This window comes from Lolium rigidum, chromosome 4, assembly GCF_022539505.1.
Source record: "Lolium rigidum isolate FL_2022 chromosome 4, APGP_CSIRO_Lrig_0.1, whole genome shotgun sequence".
Classification (NCBI taxonomy): Eukaryota; Viridiplantae; Streptophyta; class Magnoliopsida; order Poales; family Poaceae; genus Lolium; species Lolium rigidum.
The window spans coordinates 201,191,121-201,209,648 of record NC_061511.1 but is presented as its reverse complement, the minus strand read 5'-3'; the positions used below and the strand labels follow the sequence as shown (position 1 = coordinate 201,209,648).

At 43.0% G+C, this 18,528-nt stretch overlaps 1 protein-coding gene across 2 annotated transcripts; it reads left to right on the top strand.

Annotated features, from left to right (window-relative positions):
* The first annotated feature begins 7,983 nt into the window (after positions 1–7,983).
* Positions 7,984–10,733, top strand: LOC124649108 (chaperone protein dnaJ C76, chloroplastic-like). 2 transcript variants are annotated; one of them, XM_047188782.1, is made up of 9 exons: positions 7,984–8,244; positions 8,530–8,658; positions 8,792–8,921; positions 9,023–9,143; positions 9,271–9,346; positions 9,637–9,687; positions 9,906–9,944; positions 10,106–10,202; positions 10,352–10,733. In XM_047188782.1, exons 1-9 carry the CDS (start codon positions 7,984–7,986, stop codon positions 10,477–10,479), a joined length of 1,032 nt encoding a protein of 343 aa, XP_047044738.1. In that variant the 3' UTR covers positions 10,480–10,733. The 2 variants fall into 2 exon arrangements, with proteins under 2 accessions (XP_047044738.1, XP_047044737.1); XM_047188781.1 differs by having other exon boundaries at positions 9,271–9,352.
* Positions 10,734–18,528: the final 7,795 nt, after the last annotated feature.

Below are 18,528 nucleotides of genomic sequence, written 5' to 3'. Positions count from 1 at the left end.
AAAAAATGTAGTGAAACTAGCAAACGAACCCCTGTACTTTTTTATTGTGTTGTGTTGGATTTTTCATCTGTGCAACCCAAGTTTCACACCATCTTTTTGGAATGAGTGACATTGGGGAAACAATATAAACTTTGTTGCTATATGGGACTACAGCTGTGGATTTCGATCCAACCGATGTGTATCTTTCTTGTAGATTCATTACATCTTTCTCTTTGATGATGTAGTGTGCCATGCCCCTCGCAAATCCTTCAATTTAAGTCAGATAGATTGAAGAATATAAGATGACATATGACCAACAAGTTCTTGCAGTATCAACGGAGTAGTTCGAAGATAATTGGCAAGTTAGTTTTTTCACGGAAAATTGAGATATTTGAATATCGTTTTAAAAGCATCTCTAGCCGATACATTATAACTAGATGAGTATCCAGCCCCTTAACTTTTAGAGGAGAATATTCGCTCCTCTAAATTTTAGCCGTTTCGATCTGATGCCCATTATTTCTAACTTCTTAGATAGACGCGAAGGCACCATAACCCCCCCCCCCCTCCTCCCTCCCGTGTCGCCCCCGCGTGGCGACCGGGGGGAAACCCTAATCTCCTCCACCGCCGGGCTTCTCCTCCCCTCCCCCTCCCTCGCCACCGCCTGAGGGTGTGGCCGGGCAAAGCCCGGTCAGCGGCGGTGAGGCTCTCTCGTTCCCTTGCTCGTGTGGGTGGGCGCGGGGAGCACCCTCCGGGTCAGGGCGTGGCGCGCCCGTCGGGTGCCACATCGGCCGGCGCACGGGCTTGACTCGTTGCCACGATGCGACGGGCGGCGGTGTGGTGGTGACGCATCCTGGAGGTCGACAGCGTCGGTACCTCTGGGTGGCACGGGCTGTGGGTGGCGTGGGCCGTGGTCGTCTGCCTTTGCAGTTGCGGGTGGAGGTGGCGCCATGGTGGATGGTGGTCGGCCGACTGATCCGTCCCAAACGTATCTATAATTTCTTATGTTCCATGCTACTTTTATGATGATACTCACATGTTTTATACACATTATATGTCATATTTATGCATTTTCCGGCACTAACCTATTGACGAGATGCCGAAGAGCTAGTTGCTCGTTTTCTAGCTGTTTTTGGTTTCAGAAATCCTAGTAAGGAAATATTCTCGGAATTGGACGAAATCAACGCCCAGGGTCCTATTTTTGCACGAAGCTTCCAGAAGACCGGAGGGGACACGAAGTGGGGCCACGAGGCGCCGCCACAACAGGGCGGCGCGGCCAGCAAGGGGCCCGCACGGCCCTGTTGTGTGGGGCCCCCGTGGCGCCTCTTGACCTGCCCTTCCGTCTACTTAAAGCCTCCGTCGCGAAACCCCCAGTACCGAGAGCCACGATACGGAAAACCTTACAGAGACGCCGCCGCCGCCAATCCCATCTCGGGGGATTCAGGAGATCGCCTCCGGCACCCTGCCGAGAGGGGAATCATCTCCCGGAGGTCTCTTCATCGCCATGATCGCCTCCGGATCGATGTGTGAGTAGTTCACCCCTGGACTATGGGTCCATAGCAGTAGCTAGATGGTCGTCTTCTCCCCATTGTGCTATCATGTTAGATCTTGTGAGCTGCCTATCATGATCAAGATCATCTATTTGTAATCCTTCATGTTGTGTTTGTTGGGATCCGATGGATATTGAATACTATGTCAAGTTGATTATCAATCTATCATATATGTTATTTATGTTCTTGCATGCTCTCCGTTGCTAGTAGAGGCTCTGGCCAAGTTGATACTTGTGACTCCAAGAGGGAGTATTTATGCTCGATAGTGGGTTCATGCCTCCATTAAATTTGGTACAGTGATAGAAAGTTCTAAGGTTGTGGATATGCTGTTGCCACTAGGGATAAAACATCGATGCTTTGTCTAAGGATATTTGTGTTGATTACGTTACGTACCATACTTAATGCAATTGTCTGTTGTTTACAACTTAATACTGGAGGGGGTTCGGATGATAACCTGAAGGTGGACTTTTTAGGCATAGATGCATGCTGGATAGCGGTCTATGTACTTTGTCGTAATGCCCTGATTAAATCTCATAGTACTCATCATGATATATGTATGTGCATTGTTATGCCTTCTTTATTTGTCAATTGCCCAACTGTAATTTGTTCATCCAACATCTGCTATCTTATGGGAGAGATACCGCTAGTGAACTGTGGACCCCGGTCCTATTCTTTACATCTGAAATACAAACTGCTGCAATTGTTCTTTACTGTTCTTCGCAAACAAACATCATCATCCACACTATACATCTAATCCTTTGTTTACAGCAAGCCGGTGAGATTGACAACCTCGCTGTTACGTTGGGACAAAGTTCTGTGATTGTGTTGTGCAGGTTCCACGTTGGCGCCGGAATCCCTGGTGTTGCGCCGCACTACACTCCGCCACCAACAACCTTCAACGTGCTTCTTGGCTCCTACTGGTTCGATAACCTTGGTTTCTTACTGGGGGAAAACTTGCTGCTGTGCGCATCACACCTTCCTCTTGGGGTTCCCAACGGACGTGTCATCTACGCGCATCACCGACCTCTGCGGAGGAAGGAGGGGCAGCTCGATGGCGGGCTGGTTTTGCTGGGAGGCCGGCGGCGAGATGTGCTGTCGTGTTGTGCTTGCTGCAGGCCGGATCTGGGCCAGGCGGGCCGGGATCTGCCGACGGCGGCGCGACGGCACCCTCTTGGCAGTGCTGGCCACGGAGAGGTGGCGATGGTGGCTCAATCTTGGGCGACGCGAGCTAGTGGGCGGCAGGCTGGTGGTGACGATCCTCGCGTCGGGGTGGGATGGTGCGATTTGCCGGACTAGGTGATGGCGGAGGCAGCGGCTACAGCAAGCTTGCGGGCTGGATCCGGGCGAGGCGGGCCTAGAACCGTCCCTTGCTTTACGGGCCTTGTTGGGCCCGAGCTTTGCGGGTCGTTTTGCGTCTGCCTTTCCTGCGTCTAGCGGCTGGCGTACCCTACCACCTTTGCGTATGGACCTTGTGGGCTCCTAGGCTACGGATTTCCGGGGGTTGGTGGTAGTGGGGTTCGGGAGAAATCCTTGCCGGCTAGTCCGACACCGATGCGGCGACGCCTGCAGTGTCGCCTTTCCTTCTTGGAGGGCATCGTGGATCCCCGGTACCACCTAACCCCGAGTACCGGGGGAAACCCTGGGTCCAGTTCGCTGGTCCGGGCAGCAGCGGCGTGTTGACGTCACATCCCTTCCTGAAGGTGTTGCCTTGGTACTTGGTGATCCGTGGTGCGTGTAGGGTGGTGGGACAACTCGGAGGACATCGACAGTTGCGGAGTGCCATCGTTTAGTCGATCTGCCATTAGCTTCCTTTGTATCTTTCCTTTCAGTTGGGCATGTTTCTACTGTTGCCCCAACATTTTTTTTTTGTTTCATCTCTTGTATGGTGTGGTTGCTTTATTTATAAAGCGGAGCGAAAGCCTATTTCGAGGATATCTAACTTCTTAAACTCAAATTCATCCCAATTTGAAACAAATAAACACATATTTGATTCAAGCTAGTACATAAACTTGATTAAACTACTAGAGAAACTACAGTACCCAATCTAAATATCGCAAATTGTGCTTATGTTGTTCAAGCTAAATGTTTTGAAGTTTTACTAGTAATTTTACAAGATTAGGCAGATAGATGGTTTTCCATATTAAGAAACAATTGCTCCCTATAAGCATATAATTCAAACATGTTTTGAAGTTTTACTAGTAATTTTACGGCGTGAGTTGCCTTATTTTAAGAAACAACTTTACGCGCGAGCTGCCTTATTTTATTCAAACATGTTTTGAAGTTTTACTAGTAATTTTTACAAGATCAGGAAGATAGATGGCTTTCCATGATTTCGGTTCGCCGGCTAAATCGTATGCAGACTAGAGCCCTCATAACTAGGAGCAGGGAGGCTTGCAAGTCAAAAAAAAAAAAATTTAGAGACTCGTGGTGCGACCTGCAAGTCAAAAAAAAAAAAGTGAACTACTGAACTCGTGGTCCTACCATTCAAAGATATGTCAGCTCGCTTTAGAGACTCCCTCCCGGGCCGCTCGCGCGTGCGGCTCCGGAGGGCTCCTCCACTAACCCCAAAAAACCCTAGATCCCGAGCTCCTCTTGCCGCTGCCGCCGCCGGAGCTGGCGGTGGTGGCGGTGCCCGGCTGCCGAAGGCGGAGGGCAAGGTGGGCGGGCTCGTCTCGTCTCCTCTACGCGGGGAGAGTCGACGGTACGGAGGGCCGCGGCGGTTGGCGGCTGGCGGCCGGGAGTTGGCGTGGCGGGCGGCCGAGCGGCGGGGCGTTGGGCGGCTGTTGGCCATGTCGTGCCGGGCTGCGACCTGCAAGGTGCGGCGTGCTTTCGCTGCTGGCGGAGCTTGGGTCCGCCTGGGCCCGATCTAGGCCGGGAGGGCCACAGCCATTTGCGCCCTGCAAGGTTGCGGTGGCGTTTGCAGCGTGGTGCGGCGGAGGTGCCTGCGTGCTGGAGCTCTCAGAGCTCGCACCGGGTGTTGGCAGGCCCGATCTGGGCCGCCGCCGTCGCCCTTCATTGCGGATGCTGGCAGATGGTCATCGCCCTGTCCTTGTTGGCCGCATGGGGAAGTGGTTGGTCGGCCAGCAGCGCGTCGGGCTGCTGGGTGATGCTGGAGGGTGACCCCGAACCCCTCACTCGCCATGTCAAGCGTTCCTCTCTTGGGCGGCGTCCCTTGCCGATGATGGTTCCTGTCTATTCCGTTTCGGTGGACTGCGGGGTCGGAGATAGGGCTGGGAGAAATCCTGCGCAGCTGCGGACGACGGCGACGCCCGCGGGCGCCGTCACCTTGTTGAAGGTGTCGTCGAGTCCCTTTTCACCCAACCCCATCCCGGGCACTTGGGGAAACCCTTGATCCAGTTGTTGGATCAGGCAGCGGTGGCGCTTCGGTGTCATTTCCTCGTTGGAGGCACTGCTGAGGTTGTCCCGGGAGTCCCAGCACGGCGGCTAGAGTCAGAGGTGGCCGCTACCTAGAGCTTCGGTCTTTTGAGCGCTATGTACCCTTTGTCGGCGCCTGCTTGACGTTGCTTCCTCTAGGTTTGGTCAAGTCCTGCCACCCTCTCGCCTTCTTCTGGGTGGGTTGTACGTCGACGTGTACCTTCCTAGAGTTAGGGTCGTTCTAGGTTGTCCTGCTATGGTTGTGACGCGGTTTTTGAGACTCTGTGCCCTTTCCTGGTGCCCTTGTTGGCGTAGAGGTTGGGCAAGGTCGGGTGCCTGTTGTGTGCTTTGTTTGGGCGTGCGTTGTCGGCCGGAAGGCATCATGTGTACGGTTTTCGGTCCGGTTTTCCTCATAAACTGGACCATGTTGTTCTCCTTTTAAGCTTAATACAATGACGTGCAGCTCTCCTGCGGGTTCTCGAAAAAAAAAAATAAGGAGGCTTGTAGCTAAAAAAAACTAGCAGCTGGCCCGATCGAGCATCGCAATTCGCAACGAGTGAGGGAGAACAGATAATGGCCTCATGTGCATCGGGTTGGGCTTTGCTGGCTTGACAGTTCAGCTAAGCTAGTTGACCAGGCTCGTGTTGGACATGGAGCAGTCAAGCCACAAGGCAGGCCCATGACGCACGCGGCTTCAGAAGAAGACGCGAGCGACTATTTTGCCACGGGCGAGTTCAGCATGCAGGTAGGCACCACGTGCTGGCATGTACCGTGCACGCATATGCAACGTTGCGCCTTGTGGCTGCTGCACGTCGGTCTCCAGGCCACCACCGGGAAGCATAACGACGACCGCGTCGCCGTCCGGCCGGCACGAGAGATGGCTTCACGCAACCGTCATCCTCGGGTAGTCGGGTGACGTCCTCGACTGCTGGATCCACGTAGAAATACTGAACGAAGCTGACATACTTACCCCACGCCTGTCTTGGGTGGTGTCAGATCATGGCCCTGGATCGCCAAACTCACATTTTTGCGTTTGCAACCTTTTACACTTTTGTTTAAACAAGATCCGTTGAGTCAGTCAAAGGTACGTGGATGGTCTTACCCGTGATCCTAATTTTCAAAACAGCTAAACAGATTGTAACTGTAAGTTTCAGAAAACATAAAGTAAATCGTGTGATTTTTCGAGAATTGCACGTACGTAAATGTTTCAAGAAAAAGAGAAAATGGAACTTGCACGGAAAAAAACTGGCTATTCGACTATTGTTTTTGCTCAAGTTGCATAATTTTGTGCATATACCTGCAGACATGCTCTACATTATGATTTGTTTCAAATTTCTTAATTTTCTAGTATTCTTTTTTATGGAATTTACTGCTCAAGACGGATCCGGAGTTCCCATCTCTTGCAAATTCTCTTTACCGAATTAATTCCAAAGGTGTATAATAAGGATGTCAAGATTTTGTAGAATCCGTGAAGAAGCATACAGTGAACTAACGAGAGATATTCGCGTTATAGGCTGAACCCCCTCCACCCCATGAAGAAAACACTATACCATAGGTGTTGTGTCTCCATTGTAGACTTATGTGTGAAACCTTCACCGTCCTCTCAATATTTTCTTCCTTCCTCCTACACCACTGTCCCTTCTCTTCTGCACCGTAAGAAACCTTTTGTTACAGAGAATCGCATTACCCTCCTTTCTATTTGCCGTTGTTGCCATCATTAAAATGGAGTGACGTCGCACCCGATCAAAAACTCTTCTAGTTCTCATCCCTAAGGTTGTGTTTGGGTGGTGATGTAATCAGAAGCGCATATGAAGAAGGGCAAAAACTTCTACCAGGAAACGGCCGGGGGGAGGAAATCAATGCAGAGGATGTCTTGCTTCATTTATCTGGCATTTTAGTTTCTTTAATAACGTGATATATGCTATGGGTCGCTAGTATTTCGGAGACCGTTGGGATGGCAACTGTTTCCCCAACAAACTTTAGCATGTAGGTCAGGAGATCTTGGTTTTTTACTTTCCATCTATTTCGTTTTTTAGCTCTGAACGTTGGCTTTTTTTTCTATGAAATGGAGCTGGGGAGTGATCCCTGCTGATCTAAAAAAAGGTCGTGTTTGGTACTGGAGTTTTGGTGGGTTTAGTGGAGAAAATCCCCACCAAATCTCATATCCCCACTTGTTCCTAAAAACATCTTTGGTTCTAGTGTACTAGTAGTTTAATCCCCATTATTTTTTAAATTTTCCCCAAATTGTAATTTATTTCCCCTAATCCCCATTATAGTATCACTACCTAGTGGAATGGGGTTCTATAGTAATTTGAGAGAATTAGGTGAAGTATGTGTTTTACCCAATCCCTTTGGGATTATCTCCATTACTCGCCACTAAAACTCTAGTACTAAACAAGCCCTAAGAAAATCCATAATCCATCCTTCCACTACATGCCACCTCGATACCAGCAAACCGTCCTCACTCTCATGTTGTTGATACAAAAAATTATTATCCCATCGTGCAAATGTTTGCTCAGAAGATCATATGGAAAAGGGAATTTGCTAAACTAGTTATTGTGCTTTATCACTTTTCTAAAAAAAAATCAAGAACGGTATAATAGGGTACACCATCTTGCTAGTGATTTTATGAATTAGGATGCCTAGAATAAATGAATACAAATTTGATAACCAAGCCACTTTGATCTGAAAGGCGCTTTCCTTCAAAATACTTATGAATGAAAATTTGGTCCTTGTACACTTTAGTGGACTAAGTTTTTTTGTGTGTTTAAGACGATACCCAAAATTTAACAATATAAACATGTAAGAATCTCAAACCACTTAGACTTAGGTATAGCAAAACCGATTGGAGATCTAGGAAGATTCTACATGAAAAATGCACTAGATCGAAAAGCTGATACCATAATATGAATACCTTCGAGGGTCTAAATGTATAGAGCTAAGGTATTTAGACCCGAACCTGCGTTTGAACAGAAGAGGAGATCGACAAGAAAGGCCAACTGCAGGCTTCTCCACCTCTCCTCCTTCGACTCCGACCGGTCTAGCTGGACTGCGCCGCTGCGCCCGCATTATTCTATAACCAATGGCTCCTGCTCTTCTCTCGCCACCGCTGATCACCACCTCCCCCTCGACGCTCCGCACCGTCTCGCCGACGCCGTCTTCCCGCTGGTGCCGCCGCGCCCGGCCGTTGGCCTCCTCTGGGTCTGGGTTCACGAGAGACCGGCGCCGGAGCGGGAGTATTCGGGGACGGAGGGGCCTCAGGATCTATGCCTATACGGCGGAAGCTGAACAAGGGAGATCGGAGGAGGACGCGGCCGACGACTTCTACTCTGTTCTTGGCGTCGTAAGCGTTCCCGAACAATATTTCCTAATTTTGCACGTCTATTGATATCTATATTTCAAATGGAAAACTTAGTGTGATCTAAGTTAGAAATCACTTGAATAACTCGCCTCGCAGTGGCAAATTCAAAGCTCTTACTTTCGTGTGACATGCTCAGACCAGGGGGGAATGATTATTTTTTAAACCTGTAGTCTATATTCAGATAATATTTCTTATACTGATTGCCGTTGGGATGATGGATTTGTTTCTTATGTGTAACACATTAACTCCTGATTCTTGCACCACCAGATGCCAGATGCAACCACGGAGGAAATCAAGAAAGCCTACTACAGTTGCATGAAGACGTGCCACCCTGACCTTAGTGGAGACGACCCTGATGTGACGAACGTCTGCATGTTCGTCAACGAGGTTTACACGGTAGGGGAATTCAGTAATGTTTTGGGTTTTTTGTGGCTGCAAATACAAAAAAATTCCTTGAATATTCCTGGTTTTGCATTGGACTGGCCTCTGTTCACAAAGCTAACAAGAGGTGTGTTTTACTGAAGAGCAGGTTCTGACCGATCCGGTGCAGCGTGCCGTGTATGATGAGCTCCATGGCTACGCAGCGACGGCCGCCAACCCTTTCTTTGATGACAGTGCGCCCAAGGATCAGGTCTTTGTTGACGAGTTTACCTGTATAGGTAATGATATATTGCTAACTGTTCCTTATGAACAGAAGTTTCTGTTCGGATCTTCCTCAGAGGGTCGGTATATTAATTTTATCTTGTTCATGCCGGTTCAGGATGCAAGATCTGTGCCAATGTCTGCCCCAATGTGTTCGAAATTGAGGAGGACTTTGGGAGGTCAAGAGTCTGCTCCCAGACATGTAGCCCGGACCTAATTCAGGATGCCATTGATAGTTGGTGAGCATACAAAGCCGACCATATCACTAGATGTTCAGAATTATTTGACTGAACGTGTTACAGACATTTCTTGATATAGTGCACATGCTAAGGTTGTTGAACTGAACTCTCATATTTTCATTTCCAGCCCAGTTGACTGCATTCACTGGACTTCTGCTGCACAACTTTCACTCCTTGAAAATGAAATGCGAAGAATAGAAAGGGTAAATGTAAGCTATTTTCTTTCATATATATATACTTTCATCTAGCCTACCACAACTTGCTTGGTAATAAAAGGCTTTGATGTTGTTGTTGATATATTTGTACATCTCTGTGATCATATAAACCTTGCAATTTTTTACGACCATGTAGTTCGCTTAGGTAGCAAAAGGTGTATTATTGTCAGAACATCTAAATAAAAGAATACACCACAAATTTCCTGTATTTGTCAGATATATTATTTCAGTAAACTGCGATTTTTAGTATAGTAATGGCGGTCTCTAATTTTGGGCAGGTTGGGCTGATGAATGCTGGGATGGGTGTTTCTGTCAATGTATTTAGAATGGTAATAGTCTCTTCATTCATGTAATTTTATTTGCTTATCTAATTTACTGTCTATGCATGCTCCCAAAGTTATAGATTCCTTCTCAATGTTAAGGGCTTCAGCTTACCATAGTACAGTTGCAATTTCGTTCTGTTCAAGACCTATGCAGGCCTGTAGATATTGCATGCGTTACTATGCTGTTATTATTATTTTTTATTAAAATATTTTGTATTTGGCAGGCAAGCACACGTTGGGAAAAGAGACAAGCAAAAGTGTTGGTATGATTTCTTCCCCACAGTTCATCTTTATAATGCCATATGTCCTTTGGAATCTGATGACCATTTCTCTCTTTCATATATTGGACCAGAATTGAAAATGAGCCTGTAGTTTGGAAATGAACTATAACTATTTTTATTTATAGATTGGTCCATTTTTGCAGGAAAGAATCCGAACACGGATGATCAACCAGAAGAATTCAGACCCGAATAGCTCTTGGAGTGATATCTGGGGGTCCACAACGCGATACCAAACCAATGGTAATGCTACTATACATATCATACCATAGAGAAAATGTGCTTCTCTTTTTTTTTCTGAAGATAAGAGTTGTCAAAAGACAATTTTGTGTTTTACAGTCAATTGGTTATTAATATTGTTGAATCTGATTACGATTATTTAACATTGTCAGATGAAGAAGCAGTAGAGAGAGCGAACAGAGCGGCAAGAGCAGCTACGCGATGGAGAGAATACTCAAGAAAAGGCACCGACAAGTCTCCGAGATACAAACTTCCAGAGGCAGTGGGCAAAGATGAGTAATAACAGAACAGAGGAATATTTATCCTGGTTCCTGTATATAGATGGATCCCATTTCGTTACCTTTGTAGACTGACGGTGTGTAGTGATAGTTGATATGTAGTTTGCTATCTCTACCTGATTGGTCCCCTCAAAGATCCTCATTTTTCATCTGTACATGGTGGTCAGGATGTTAATGACTATAGTGTACAGAAACAGAGCTGTAAGCATTCAAAATGTGAAGAAAGCAGCATATACTTTGCATTCGTCATTGGCAAGTGTAGATCCTAGAGAACCACTTATGTGTGCATGTTTGTGCAGCTGAATTCCGGGGCAAATTTCCTTTGGCAGCAGCCCGCCCGGTAACCTTGCCCAGCAAAGGAAACCTTGCACGGGTGTTGGATGGCGGCGGCATCTGCCAAAGGAAACCTTGCCCAGCAATTCAGCTGCACATCTTTCTCAGCATACTACTAACTATGAGGAGCACAGAGGTTCATATGAGGAGCACAGGGGTTAGTGGCCAGAGGGCATGGTTCATTTATACCCGATGTTGTCCTGCAACCTGCATGACGAAAGGCAGTGCAATGCCTCTGAGGTAGTTACGCACGACCTTTCCATGCCCCTGCTGCAAAGGCACAATGAGGATCAGACTGAGGATATACCTCAGGATAATGCCCGGTCTGGGCCTCATGAAAGGCTTAATACGGACCAGGAGAGTGCTCATTGCAAATTGGCAACGCATGCGTGAGTCTCCATGCTTATGTCGTCCATGCGGTCCAGACGTGAATGTAAAGAAGCTGCATCTGATACCTGGTAAGAAATCTCGTTGGGTTATCTTCATCTGCTTCAATCGGTACAACACTACAACCATACTAGCCTCTACTTGTACCACCACGTAATTGAAGATTTGGTACAGGGTGAGCTGGATACTGGCCTGTCAAAAAGCAAAGCATCTATGCCAGCTGCTTTGCAAGACATGCTCTGCAGAGTTATTCCCCTGAGACCACTGGCATAAACAGAGATTATACCAAGAATGGTGAGGGATACTAGTATAGGATATCGAAGAGCATGTTCTTTGAGGGTTCTTTAATAAGTTCCTCCATTTCGCGGAGACTTGTCTGCGTTCTTCTTCGATTTGGTTGTTGTGATGCGCTCCTAGCATACAACCTAACCTCGGTGTCACATGTATCACCAAAAGAGTAATACAATCATGCTCCGATATTGGGTATGCGCATGTATCATCAAAAGAGTGATACAATCATGCTCTGATACGCCTCACTCTTCTCAAAATTTATAGAGAGATACAATCATGCTCTGATATTGGGTGTGCACATGTATCACGAAAAGAGGGTTTTTTTCTCTCTCGAATAAAACATGTAGAATTTACATGCCATGTATGTGCGATCTCTGAAGTCACGCACAATACTTTTTTTGAGAATAGTCACGCACAATACTGTGAAGTCAGATGTGTGGGAGTTGTCACATAGGATTTATTTCGTGAGGTGCCGATAATAATTTCCTCATGTCTTGAACGCGTATGTCATTTACGTGTTCTTGTCGGTGGTATTTCTGAACTTGTTTGCTCTATAGCTTGTTTCTGGCTTGCTGTTTGAGTTTACTTAATTTAAAATCAGGCGTATTGCATTTCTTCCAAATAAAATAAACACCGAACATTTATAGATAGTCACCAAGCTGCAATTTTACGTTTCGGGAGTTCTTTGTCCGAACAACCTCTAAAATCTGAACTTGTTAGAATCCATATTTTTGTTATCATATATAAGTATTCCTTTCGCGGAACACTTTGCCTTTGTAGTGGAGTACATGGTATTCTTGAGTGGTCATTTTGTCCAGATAAATGGAATCCGATGCAGCAAGCCATTGTTCGTCTTTATCAACATTTTTAGTTTAACTCTTTAAAGCCACCAATTGCTTATTCACTTTTAATGAGTGTAAAATTTGGTATCGTCCAAGCTATGTTGTATCTATCAATATATCTACCAAACAGTACTACATTTCTTCACTACCAAGTTATCCGGAAATTTAAGGTGAATATGTACTCTAGCCAATACTTCGGTAGACGTGTGACTCATAATTCTGTTAATTGTTCACTTGTTTTTGTTATGGATCTTTGTAATTTACAACACATATGTGGTTCGACCGTCTGGGTTTTCTTAATTTGAATTGTGGGGCAATCCAATTTTTGGTGAACTAAACAAATAATGAACATTCATAGTTTGTTACCAAGATGTGGTGTTGCAATGATTTTGGGAATTCCATATCAGTCAAAATGTCTTTCCAATTTTAACTTAGAAGCTGTCTTTTCCTTTAAGCTTATGCATGTCATCCTCTTCGAGAACACTGTCTTTTCAGTGGAGTACATGCCATTCTTCATTGGATATTTCTGGTTAGACAAATAGAACTAGATGGGTCATGTGGCTATTCAACGTGAAAAAACTACATCTCTATCAGAGTTCATTCTTCATCTTAATATTTTTTTTAGCTTCTTAAAATAAGCATGGCGCATCTTAATTTATTATGAGTTCGTAACATTTTGCATTTACCAAACATATTTGTGGTCTTTGTTTATCTGTCTATCAACCGAACGTACGACTTTCCCTCTACGACCACACATGTCAATTAAGGTTAATATCTACTCCATACACTTTCATGGAATGATTCATTTCACACCTACTTGTCTGACATAATGTGCATTCTTTCCCTCTACATATGCTCGAGATCAAACACATACCATGCAATAAGTGACCCATGTAGTGAAACTAGCAGATGAATCCGCATACTTTTTTCGTGTCGATCGTGTGCTGGATTTTTTCATCCCTTCCCACCCAAGTTTCACATCTTTGAGCGAAATAAAAAAATTGAGGGAAATGTGAGCATCCCTTCGGAATTAGCAACATTGAGGAAAAAAATATAAACTTCAGTGTTGTGCGAATCTACAAGTTGGGACTTTGATCTAACCAACGGGAAATCTCAATCTTGAGCATTATATCTCTTGTGGATTCCTTGTTTCCCTTTCTTTGATTGATCATATGTGTTGTATCATGCCTTTGTCAAATCCTTCAGTTAAAATCGGATGAATATAAGATGACCTGTGATAAACAAGTTATTGCAGTACCAAGCGGACTAGTTGGAAGGTATTTCGTAAGTTATTTTTTCACTGAAAATTGAGACATTTGGATAACGGTTTAATAAAAAGGTTTTTGTTGGCATCGTGATACATGAGACCAGATATGCTATTATAATTGCACAAGAGTGCTCCATTAATTTTGCGCACAAAGTCTTTCCATGAAAAATCGACTTGTAGTTTGGGTTGTGTAAAAAAGGTAAAATTATGTGCTAAAAAAGGCTTCTTATGAGAGATGTTTTATTCTTTTTACGTCGACCATAAAAAATATCGGTATTTCGCGAAACTTTATGAACGTACATAGATTATCGAGATGTACATGTGAATTTTTTTGTTGGAATGTTTCGACAGCTAAAAATATTTTTTTTGGGTGGAGGGAACATACGTACCCGAGAGCTGAATGGAATTTCTGTGATTCATCTTCTTTTACGGTTAAAGGGGAGTAGGAGTCTTGACAATAGCGTCCTACTTTCCCCTTCTGCCTCGCATGACCACCAAGTTGAAATGGTGGTGCCTGCTTTGCATTGAAATGGGGGTGTGTGGAATGGACCGATCGGGTGCAGCTTGGGGTGTAGGATGAGATCCAAGGGTACATGGCGACAGCGGGCAACACTTTGTTTGATGACAGTGCGCCCAAGGATCACATGTTCATTGATGAGCTTACCTGCATAGGTATTGGTGATTTTTTTTTATATAGAAACAAAGGTTTTGTTTCCAATTTTTTCCGTTGACATTTGTTGTATTTTATCTTGGTCACGTCATTTTAGGATATAAAATCTGTGTGAAGCGTGCCCCAATTTCTTCGAAATTTAGGAGGACTTCCGGAGTCAAGAATCTACTGCCAGATGGGTAACATAGAGATAATTCACGATGCTATTGATAGCGGGTGAGAATACAAAGGCCACCATAATGTTTATTTGATAGTTAGGAGCATATGTTATGTAAATTATGTCTGTCGCTATATTGAAGTGTTCTTGCAAAGCTGTTCAGATTTTGTGTTATTGAGTTTTTACTTTTGAAAAGGAGATGACCTCTGCATCAATAGATGCACACAACCTGATTTTAATACTTAGTTCATTATTCAATATATTACATCTCAAAGATTATATAAGGTCGATATATGAATCAACCATCAAAATTGATAGATATAATGGGACTAAATACGCTTCAATCTGCTTCTATGTTGCCAAACAGCTCGACCATAGGTATCTTGAACGACCGTCAACAGACGGTTGCATTTAGCAGCCATAAATTCCCGTTAATTCGACATGAGTACACTTTTTTTTTTTGAACACAGACATGAGTAGACATGACTAGAGCTGGATCCAGTGAGCAGCCATATGAAAAACCAATAATTTTACTTCTCTGTATGATTTTGCAAACCTTTGGCAGTTTCTTAGGACCTTGTAGTTCATTTTCGTAGCAAAAAGGGTATTATTCACTGAAAGTGAGCTAGAAAAATGATGTACAATCTAGCCACCCAAATTCAAGTCCCCGCGAATGTAGATTTAGATTTTTATTATTTTAAAAAAATCACTTTACGTAGGAGCTTCCCCTACCGTATTTCTTTTAGAAAAACTGTCCGAAATAAGGGTATACACAAGAAATTTAGTATATTTACCTGATTCCTTATTTCAGATTGTAATTGTTATTTTCAGCATATTAACTGTGGTTCCAATTTTGGGCAGGTTAGGCTGATGAGTGCTGGGATGGGAGATGGTAAATAGTCTCTTCATTCGTGATTCTCTATGTATGCTCCCGGAATTATATAATTCATGTATGTCCATCTCAAACTTGAGGTGTTCAGGCTACTAGAGAGCAAATGCAATGCAGTTCTTTCAAGGACCTACAAAATAGATATTGTATAACTTTATACGCTTTAATGTACTTTGTAGTAAGGTATTTTCTATTTGGCAGGCAAGTGTACGTTGAGAAAAGAGACAAACAAAGGTCTATGTATAATCCCTTCCCTTTTATTCATCTTTATAATGCTATGTACCCTTGAGAATTTCATGGTAATTTTAACATGGACCATTACCTCACAAAGAAACTAAAATAATATATATTTTGTTAGTCATAGACGCACAGTCAATCTACCAAGGACCAAGCGATCACAGCATGATGATAACATCGACATTTGTTAACGCAGTTCCGCAAACATGCCAACTCTGAGGAGCATGACTACGGGTGATCCTCCTAATGATACCGCAACATTTGGCCACCTTGGGCACCATCATGCAGCCGGATCCCCTTACGCTTTTGCTGCTAACAAGTCATCATATGTTACATTGTATGGCAACCTCTCACATTATATAGGAGGTTCATGCTACATGAGTTTGACTTCAACACTACTCATACCTTTCCACACATAATACAACTCAGAATTCTAACGTAACCTAACTTGTACATAAATATTTGACACATACAGAACATATTTGATATGTCTGTTCTTACAGAAAAGAATCACAGTATGGATGTTCAACCAGAAGAATTCAGACACGAGTAGCTCATGGAGTGATATCTAAGGCTCCCAAGCGCGGTACCACAAGCAATAGTAATGCTACTACAGATAGCATGTTTGCATCTCTTGTGCTGAAGAAAATAAAGTTGTGAAAATAAATGTCTATGTTTTACCCGTCAATCGATAATTGTATTTCTCAATCTGATTGCGTTCTTCTAATACTGTTAGAGGAAGAAGCTTCGAAGAACGCGATTAGAGCGGCTAGAGGACACAAACTAAAAAAAAAATTCAAACCAAAACGGGTAAAACTTGGCACTTTATTAAAAATTCTAGAACTAAAACTAAAAACTAAGTCTCTTGTTACAGCAAGAGGACACAAAGAAAATCAAAAATAAAAACAACCGGGTTGCCTCCCGTAAAGCGTTCTGTTTATAGCCATGTAGCTAGGCTTACTTACTTGGTATTTATGATAGACGAATCTCATGAGGGAGCTTGAACTTTGGTGTGTCCCTCTTCCTTGGGAAGTGTTCCATGCACAATACCAGGATCCCATGGTACTCTCAAGCCAATAAAAATAATAGAGAAGTTGAAACCTGGTAGAGAGAAAAACAAAACACAAAAGTAATAACAACAAAGTCTAACTTTGTTTCTATGGATTGGAAAAGTATATAAGTGAATAGAAATAAATAGAAATTTTCCAATGCATATTATCATTATGTACTTGCAGCATATAATTAATAGTAACATAAAGAGGGTTCTCAACAGGAGGAGGCATTTTGGCTCGTAGGAGCATTTGCACCCATTATGTAAAATAATTAAAAATTAATTTTAAAAATGTTAAAAAATTCGAACATAAAATTTGTGGTGTACATTGTGACATGTTATGTTTGTACACAAGTTTTCGTAAAAAAATAACATTTTATGTGGCATGTACAAAAAAGACAAAAAACTGTCATATATGTAGTCGTGTTGTAGCATCAAAATTTGTCTTTTTTACAGGAGACATATAAAAAAATAAAATTTTCTGAAAACCTGTGTACGAACATACAATGTCTAGATGTACATGAAAAATTTTATTTTGGAATTTTTTGACACTTCAAAATGTATTTTCACATAATAGGTTCATATGCTCCTATGAGCCAAAGTGAATTTCCCTTCTCAACACCCCCTCTTTCATAATAGTTACATGTAGTAGGAGTTTATTCAACCATATAACCAAAAGAGTCTTCCAACTTAGGTAACTTAGACACATAATGAGGATCATTAATTTATTATGGAATTCATTAGCATGCTTCCCTCTTTCAAAATAGTTATTAACATCAATATAGTGTTTAATATCATGGCTGCAACAAATATTTGGAACTAGAGATAATTGCAAACCACCTAAGTATTTCTCAACATAAGCAAATTTATCCTCTAAGGTGTAATTAGGAGAGTTCAAAAACAAGGTAGGACTCTCATAAGTAAGAGTACCATTACAAACATCAATTATATGTTTATATCCTCACATAAAGTAGGGGGTGTACAAAATCCACTCTCTATATCATTTTTATCCTCACATAAAGTAGTAACAACTTCTAAACATGGAGGATTATCAATAAGCATAGGAGCATCATCTAAAGCATTATCATATAGCATATTTAAGCAACACTCCTCATTATCATCAATAAGTTCACTAGTAGCATTAAAAAGTAAAGGAGCATTATTAGTTTCATCATAATAGCGATTATCATATAGGACCATAGAATTTTCAGTTTCACACTCATTATAACATGGGTTCTCATAAATAACAAAAGATTTTTGAGTTTGAGTGCTACTATCATATGTTGATGGTGAAGTTGGGAGATTCAACTCTTCCCCAAGCTTAGGTTGGACCATATCCATTTTAATCTCTGCTTCACATACTTCCTCTTCCAAGCATATGCTTTCATCATCCATATCCTGCAAAATATTAGTACTTTCCATGGCAGCAATAATTCTTTCTTTAACATAAACATTATCATTAAATTCTTTGCAAAGTTGGAAAATAGTAGAAATGTGTCCTTTAATCACACGAGCTTCGACTAGTTTCAAAATAAGTATCAATAAGAAAATTTATCGCATGGGCTGCAACATAAGCAATATATTTCTTAACTTGTTCTATATCAGGGCATGAAAATTTATTTTCATGATAACAGTCAATTATAGGATCACTATTATGTTTACATTGATAGTGAGAGTGTTTATAGTCTTTTCTAGTGCAGCAAGTTATATCATGTAATTCACAAAAATCAGTAGCCATATCATCGAGATGTTGAAGCAATTCAAGCATTCTATTTCCTTCTTTGGTTGATCGATATTCATAGTAGGCACCCATAGCTTTGACATAACAATTAGAGATAGGGATTGTAGAAGTTTCCTCCATAGTTTAAAACACATATTAAAAGCAGCACTTAGATTTTATAGATTTTATGTTTTTCATATGAAAACT

Coding starts and splice junctions, on each gene's coding strand:
- LOC124649108 (XM_047188781.1), top strand. CDS start 7,984: ATGGCTCCTGCTCTTCTCTCGCCACCGCTGATCACCACCTCCCCCTCG. Junction 8,659..8,791: donor TCGTCAACGAGGTTTACACG/GTAGGGGAATTC, acceptor ACTGAAGAGCAG/GTTCTGACCGATCCGGTGCA. Junction 9,144..9,270: donor CAGGATGCCATTGATAGTTG/GTGAGCATACAA, acceptor TTTCATTTCCAG/CCCAGTTGACTGCATTCACT.